Below are 8,661 nucleotides of genomic sequence, written 5' to 3'. Positions count from 1 at the left end.
CCCCGTTGCCTCTACAGTGGCCATCCAACACCTTGAAACTCTGCAGACAAACATAACACAATATAGCTGCAGTTCAGTGAACTGACACTTCTGAGCTGAGCTTCTGCATCCATTTTATGCCCATATATGGAGATCTCTGTAGGACCCGTTTTGACCATCTGTTTGCCTGTGTCCATTTATGCTCATATATGGAGATATCTGTCTGTCTGCGTCCATTTTATGCCCATATTTGGAGATCTCTGTATTTGTTTGTCTGTGTCCCTTTATGCCCATTATGGAGATCTCTGTATCTGTCTGTGCCTCCGACTGTGTTGCAGACACAGTGCCGGTTCCCCCTTTAATGCAAACCCCATTATACCTGTTGTCAAACTTGTCATAGGACCCGTTTTGACCATTTTGTTTGCCTGTGTCCATTTATGCCCATATATGGAGATATCTGTATCTGTCTGTCTGTGTCCATTTCATGCCCATATATGGAGATCTTTGACCATCTGTTTGCCTGTGTCCATTTATGCCCATATATGGAGATCTATGCAGACACAGTGCCGGTTCCGGAAAACCCTGAAGTCGATATCTGTATCTGTCTGTCTGCGTCCATTTTATGCCCATATACGGTATGGAGCACCGCACACGGAGATTCAGAACGTTTTTCGGCGGTTCCGGAAAGGCGGTATTGGGTCGGATCGAGGCCGGGCACTGCACTCCGCGCGGCGACAGGGAACGCGTGTGCCGAATCTGAAGCCGATGGGACGAACGGTTCTCGAGATACGCGGATTACATACACGCAGAGATTTGTTGCATTTATTGTAAAATAATGAAACACTGATACAGTATGTGTGCAGATTGAACACCCTTTCAGCAGATGAAAACTTAACTACAAAGTGGCCTACCTGTGTGTTTGACGAGAAAGTCATTGTCAAATGAGTAACACAGGTCACTTTAATTAATTTGTGGTTCAAAATGCCAAATTGGGGCCAAACACTGCATTGTTGTTGTGCTGCTTTAAATGTGTTCCCAGGCCTAGCTAGGTTTTAGGTTGTTAGCTTGCAACCGTTATGCTGGAAATGCAAGCTCCACCTTATAACCACAATGACCTCGTTTAGCAGCCAAGCTTTAAAGACATGCAAACAGACCCATGCATCAGCCATTGTTGTTTGGACACTAGACACTAAAGTAAAGCCATGTAGGTGTACTAAAGTAATAAGCAGTTGCTCTGAAAAATGTGGGACTTCCTGTGGGAACTGAACACCTTTTCAGTTCCATTGCTTGCTGCTATGAAATAAAACATAACATTTGTGTTCTAATGACACCAATAATGCCATGCATATTGGAGCGATAGAACGGTTTGGTGCAGTGGACAGACAAGAACGACTGTTTACATGGCGATGACAGATTTTAAACAGAACTGTTTGAGCTAGAAGAACATTGATATATAGACCCAGCTAATGTGTTTGATGTGAAATGATGATAACAGCTCAAACTACCACCCAAGAATGGGCAACACAGTGACCGTAGGCAGGTAAATGTATACAAGGGAACATTTTTATGATAGTGGTAATACAGCACTTTTACAGGCTTGCGGTTACCACTCCACTTGACTGCTGGCTGCTAGCTGTCAGAGAGAGAACAGTTTACATACCGCCAACGCTCTGGAAATTAACCATGTCACTGCAGCTACACACATACAGACAGACAGACGTACCCACAGTTTACAGTTTACAGTTTAGGCATTTAGCAGACGCTTTTAATCCAAAGCGACTTACAATAAGCAGATAACATCACAATAATAAACAAGATAATATGTCAGTACATCATCAACAATATAACAAATGCAAATGGATATCTATCCCACGCACAAGTGAGCACATACGGACACATACACGCACGCACACACACACACACACACACACACACACACACACACACACACACACACACACACACACACACACACACACACACACACACACACACACACACACACACACACACACACAAACCACGAAGACAGACTTAAGCACTTTGAACTTGGAATCCCTATCCCTTTTTTCAAAATCAGCAAAAAGTGTTGCATCGTGCCACATTGTGAGCTTGTAGATCAGCTACTTTTTTGTGCAATACTGTCATACAATAGTTTAATAAACATCAACATACAAATATGTACCGGTATAAGGTTTTTGCCTGACAGTGATGATATGCAATTCGTCTTGTGTTCACAACCTTTCTTAAACAAAGCCAGGACTTATACACTCGCATAAGTGGAGGGGACAAGGTCACGATTGAATGGGGGTAGCGGACGTCAGAGAGAATAATCAATCCTTAAATTGTTATGTTGAAGAAGACAACAATTTCAACATTTATTCACCAAAATATATCCTTCCTGTGGAAAATATGACTTACTGCTCAGTCTTCATGCCCAGCATTATACTGTACCATCATAACACACACAGAGAGATTGTACTGTCTGTGATCTGATGAATCAATCAATAGGATCTAAATATAAAGTACATACAGACTCAGAGCTAGAGTATAGTAGTTTATACATTGTCATGATGATGTCATCTATGTGAGTTCAGTAGGTTCTGTTCTAATGCAGTTGAAGGCTACGATCAGCTGGGTTGAGCTGCCTGATAACTTAGAAGACAGTACAACTGTTTCGCAACTCAAGTACATACAGTAACAGTAGGTCGCAGTTAGTATGAAAACGGCCAGCTCATGTCACTGTGTCACGCCTCATGTCACGCCCCATTTTAAGCCCATATATGGAGATCCCTGATGTCATCAATATATGCCCATATATGGAGATTTTATGCCCATATATGGAGATCGCGAGGTATCTTCTCTCCCTTAGGGTGTCTTACTAGTAATAAAATGCCCTTACCTCAGCACAGTGACCCTGCTTTTGATTTGGGGTCTCTATGAAATTGGTGACAATGAACAGAACAGATTCCCCCTGTAAAAAAATGAAAAAACAAAAAACACAATGTTATAATCATGGTATAACATGGTGATCTTTGAACTGAGAGCAGATTCTGCATTGTATTGTCCCATTAGCCTTTATGGTAATATGTATAGGCTTTGTCCTGTTGTGTAATAGGAATAGGAATAGCCTACAGGCATTATGCCACATTAGCCTAAAAAATTATGTCCTTGATTGAATAAATAAATGAATAAATAAATGAGGCTACATGGAAAATTACGTGACCTGAAAATGTGCAATTCTTCTTGTTTTGTGGAGTAGCATTAACAGTTCATGCACATTTGTAACGGTTATTATTGTTGTTGTTGTTATTATTATGTATTACATATGTTTTAAGAACAATAATAATAGTAAGAATAAGAATAAGAATGTATTGTTATTATTGTGATTATTCTTATTTTGATGATGATGATGATGATGATGATGATGATTATCATTATTACTATTATACTACCTGTGGTGGGATGACATAGTCCTCTGGACCCCACACCAGCAGGCCAGACCCGGTGGTGTTTGTAACCGAAACTCCCTTGAGTTTGGTTATAATAGAGCTCTGGACTGCCTCATCTACGTCCTGATAACCTTTCTTGATCACAAAAACCCACCTGCATGAAGAAGGGAAACTTTAAAACATGTTTCTCAACCAGGGTCTTCTGACAAGGACTGTGTGTGGCCAGCTTGAATAGACCACAATAGAATGTGTTGATTTAATACTCAAAAGATAAATGTATTTTTTGTATTTGTCGCATTCTAAAGACAATATATATATATATATATATATATATATATATATATATATATATATATATATATATATATATAGTAAATGTATCCCCATTGATTCTGGATGGGGACCCAAATAAGGCCCTGGATGGGGACCCGAATACATCTGGGTCAGAATCAATTTACTTGACTCTTGACCCTAAATTTACCCCCATTTATTCTCACACGAATGCATTTGGGTCCCCATCCAGGGCCTTGTATTTGGGTCTCCATCCAGGCCCATGCATTTGGGCCCCCACCCAGAATCAATGGGGGTACATTTACTATAATAATATTGTTGTCTTAGGAATGCGACAACGACAAATACATTTTTTTATTTATTTAACTCGAGTCTCCATGGTGTGACTAATCAATAGAAAGAAAAAGTCATTTTGGGGGTGAACTACTCCTTTAAGATATTAAATGTCAACCCTCAAGAGAAGAATGCGGTCTATTATAGTCTAACTGCAGTGCAGTCTGTGCAAGTATGAAGACAGGTTATGACATAATAATAATAATATATAATAATTCATAATAATTAACATTGCTGAAATGTATCAATTCTGAATCAAAATAGTGGCTTCATGTATGATCCTGCATGCCCTGGCCTCTAGCTACAAGTTAACACCCTTCTCAATTTCAACATGATATTTATCAGCCTGCTGCTTATAAGTGCACAATAACGACAATACAATAAAATTAAAAGATGATATTGATCTCTCACCCAATAAGGTAACCGATAATGAACAATTGTATACATCTAAACAGGATTCCAACTTTCTTGTTTTTGGCGACAATGTACTTTTCTGTCTTGTAGTCAAATAACGAAAGGAAGAGAGTTTTACAAGCCATCTTGACAGCGTAGTGATTTCAGATATGCGGACATTAGGAACTCGGACACCAACACCCTGCTGTCCCACGCTGACTGCCGCAGTCGCCGGCCACAGATCAGTGTCTGTCAGCAGCGCCACATGATGAAGGCAATGATGACCGCGGCTAGAATTACCAGTCGAACAGCACATTAAAGATCCTTCAAATGATTCCAAGAGCCTAAAACCAATAGCCTGCAGCGTTTTCCCATTCCTTCGCAAAAAACCCACGGTTCACCAGCTTCACATTATAATCCACATGCACGGGTGTGACTCAGGCTCAGCTGAGCAGCACAGTAGACTGGCTACTCTGTGTTAACTTGGAACTTAAATGCACTTGACAGGTCTATTGGCCTGCCAGGAATCTGTTTGTCGCACGCTGACGCACGGCACGCACGCACGCACACACGCACGCACGCATGCACGCACACACACACGCACGCACGCACACACACACACACACACACACACACACACACACACACACATGCATAATTGTATATTGTATAGGATTATCATTTATCAAACAGACCCACAAGTGTGTGGAGCAAGATATTGAGATTTTTATTGTCACATCTGTAGGCTATACAATAAAACCTGATAAAGGAAAAATATAAATACTGTTAATGTGGATGGGATGGGAGGGTTGTAGGGTCGACTAGTCTATGTCCACTTAGTGCACAGAGGGAGGCCAGTCTATGTCTTTTTTGAGCGGTGGTAAACCGCTCCTAAGAGTGGCTGTGCGTGTGTCTGTAGCCTTTTTCCTCAGCGTTTTGACATAGTAAAATGTGTGTACGTAGCATCATGTTTGTCTAGTGATGTCATATGTTGTGTGTCTGTAGCCTTTTTCCTCAGCGTTTTGCCATAGCAAAACGTGTGTGTGTGTGTGTGTGAGTGTGTGTAGCATAGCCTACCTTGTACATCCTAGACTCAAATCCTAGTCTGAAGACATAATAGACGTTATGCAAGCACGACCACCGCTCACTTCACATTGGGTGTTTTTATTTATTCATTTTTTAGCTCAATAATTAGCACTGTGGCGCAGGGGCGCTGGAACTCCCAAATCCCAAGGGGAGCTGAGCCTGGAGGAGTTCATGCGTGCGGCCAAAAGGCCGCACGCCGAAAAATTCACGTTTTTTATCCGGTTTTGGGTTATTTTTATTACGGTTTCGGGTGCTTATTCCCCGCACAACGGTGTAACAAGGAGCTGTATAGTTACTAGTTATTTTAGCACAGTGCAACACACAGCACGCATGCACACACACAGTCACTCACGCACACACTACAAAATCGGGTATTATTTTTGTAACAGTTTTCTACTGTTTTTTATTCCCCGTATACAACGGTGTTAGTTTGCAACATTGAGCCTATAGACGGTTTCTAGTTCTCAAATAAATAGACTTTGGTGTGCCATCAAAGCGGGATTTAAATTTGACTTCCCTTCTGACCGGAAGTGGCAAGGTGACCATGTGATTAGGTCACCATGTGATAATCAAATACCTTTTTTTCAACATATTTTATTCCCCAAAGTCAAATACATTATTGTTTTAATATAGCTCTGTGTGTGTGTGTAATGTGTATATATAGGCCTATTTAAAAAAAAAAAAAAAAAAAAAAAAAAAAAATTTTTTTTTTTTTTTTTTTTCTTCTCCCCACCACCAGGGGAGCTGCAGCTCCCTCAGCACCCCACTTGCAGCGCCCCTGCTGTGGCGTCATCATATTGATGACATCAGGGATCTGATCTCCATACAGTATGGGCATATGGTTGAAGTCGATAGGTATCGACTTACGCAAAGATTGTGTGCATTAGACGGTCAATGGTGAATTAACAGTGTTTAAAAAGATGAAGGTGAATTGATTATGTTGCCTTAATGGTCTGGAATATCAAAATAACTAGACAGAGGGGGAAATTGCAAGTGTGGTTGCAGTGACGCAAGTCGCGAGGAATCCGCTGGGAAGAAATGAATTCCGTCTTACTATTTATATTGTGTGATGTCATGTGAAGCACTGTGAAGCATGACCAAAACAAACACCTTTCAGATGGGGTTGGTTCACAACATGTCAAGGTGACTTTGAAGGCTAATAACTTCCTGATAGATAAGTTATGTGAACCAAAGTTATACCCATTTCAAGCCAAGACCTTAAGCTTCCTTCTAATGTAGGCGTGATCGTCATCAGATGTGTTGTTGATGAGAAAAGTGACAAACTTCCCTGGTCTCCCCCACATGACTTTCACTATACGCTACACTACATTTCATAACAATATTTACTTTTTTGGGGTGCCCGCTGACCTAACGGTCCAGGCGCATACCACCTCTGATGCCTGACAGCGTGTCGTGGGTTCGAGTCCCGATCCCGACGACCTTTGATGCGTGTCACTCCCCATCTCTCCCCATTTCCTGTCCCCCAAAACAAAGCCCACCACATTTCTTTCTTTCTTTTTTTATTTTTTTAATAACATTTTTATCCCACGATTTTGTAACCCATTTTTCACCCAGTGCCAATTGCCTATGTAATCCTGGGCTCTGCTCTCCCTCTGCCGCGCCTGGGGAGACAACGGACTGACCTCATGCTTCCTTCTATGCATGAGGAGTCCAAGTTGCTTCTTTTCACCTGACAGTGGAGATTTCCCTGGTTTGGACGTAGCGTGTGGAAGGAACACTTTATTCCAACCAGTTCCTTTCCCCTCCATCAGGCGCCCCGGCTGGCCAGGGGGAGGCATTTTTGAGACCAGGATTACTGCATGTTTTTGTGAGGGTATCAACCTTAGGAGACACAGGGAGAACATGCAAACTCCACACAGAAGGGCCCTATCGCCAACCCCACCTAGGGTGTGGGTGCTGATGACGTGGAGGGAGGAACACTCCCCCAGTGCCCACAGCGTCCCCCTTCTAGCTGTGAAGGGATAGCTGTGAGGCAAAGCGCTAACCACTGCGTCACCATGCCCCCTGCCCACTACATTTAAAGGAAGGGTCTCTTGGAAAGTTGGGATCCAAAATATATTAGGAATCAACTACTTAAGCCTTATTTCAAATAGTGAAAATGGACGATCTTCATTCTGGGCTTGTAGATCTGCTGTTCTCAACTAACAGACCAAAGGCTCCAGCAAACTTGGAGTTGGTTCTAGAGGTAGAGCATAAAGTAGAGCACAAGACACCAACACAGCTTCAAAACCAACAAGCAGCCTGTCCAAAGGTCAGGATCAATTAGGCTATCTCTGCCGTAAGGCCTGTTTAACCTGTTCCTTCCATTTAACGTAATTTCTTGTACCAAAGGCCACATCAATACAAAACGTATGCAGGAGAAATTATGTCTGATTCTCTTTCACGTTTAAATAAGGAACTAACACATAATTTGATGAAATAGCCTGTATTTTGCTTGATCCTCTTTCATGGCTTAAATTAAAACATGTTAATTTGAGACAAATGTTCAAAATAGAATCTCCCTCGTCTCTTATGCAGACTTGAACAGTTATGACAGTCATAAACCGATACCAGAGCAAAGTCTGTGTTGCCTGTCTACCTATAGACAAATTTGCACATAGGTGCGCATGCACTTGCATACGCACACACACACACACACACACACGCACACGCACACGCACACGCACACACACACACACACACACACACACACACACACACACACACACACACCGTGGCACACGTACGCGCACGCACACGCACACGCACACACACACACACACACACACACACACACACACACACACACACACACACACACACACACAGACGCTGTTGTGCACACAGAATACAAATCCAACATCCAGCTGTGACAAAACGAAGTGTATTATCATCATCATCATCATCATCATCATCATCATCATTATTATCCTTATTACCGTATTATCTTCACCATCATTGCGACCGTAGGTCGCACTTACTATCAAACCCTGCACAAAGTGTCAGTCCGTCAGTCCGTCAGTCTGTCCGTCTGTCTGTCACACCTCACACGTCACACTCTTGCCCTGCTCATATCTCCTCAACCGTTGCCCCGATCCATGCCAAATTTTGCACACACGCTCCTTGG

The 8,661-nt window shown here is 42.2% G+C and overlaps 1 protein-coding gene across 1 annotated transcript in view; it reads right to left on the bottom strand.

The window, feature by feature from the left end:
* Positions 1 to 4,594, bottom strand: part of p2rx8 (purinergic receptor P2X, ligand-gated ion channel, 8) — a gene marked incomplete at both ends in the record, with an annotated part of 9,926 nt that extends 5,332 nt beyond the window's left edge. The window contains 4 exons of the mRNA XM_080731760.1: positions 1 to 40; positions 2,882 to 2,953; positions 3,435 to 3,585; positions 4,467 to 4,594. The exon at positions 1 to 40 is cut by the window's left edge and continues 36 nt beyond it. Of these exons, the coding sequence (XP_080587886.1) occupies positions 1 to 40; positions 2,882 to 2,953; positions 3,435 to 3,585; positions 4,467 to 4,594 (391 nt within the window). The remainder of the gene's footprint in view (positions 41 to 2,881; positions 2,954 to 3,434; positions 3,586 to 4,466) is intronic.
* Between the last annotated feature and the right edge of the window lie 4,067 nt (positions 4,595 to 8,661).

The sequence above is a fragment of the Nannobrachium achirus genome (genome assembly GCF_963921795.1).
Source record: "Nannobrachium achirus genome assembly, chromosome: 8".
In the NCBI taxonomy this organism is placed as follows: domain Eukaryota; kingdom Metazoa; phylum Chordata; class Actinopteri; order Myctophiformes; family Myctophidae; genus Nannobrachium; species Nannobrachium achirus.
The sequence above is the reverse complement of the archived record's forward strand: the minus strand, read 5'-3'. Positions and strand labels throughout refer to the sequence as shown.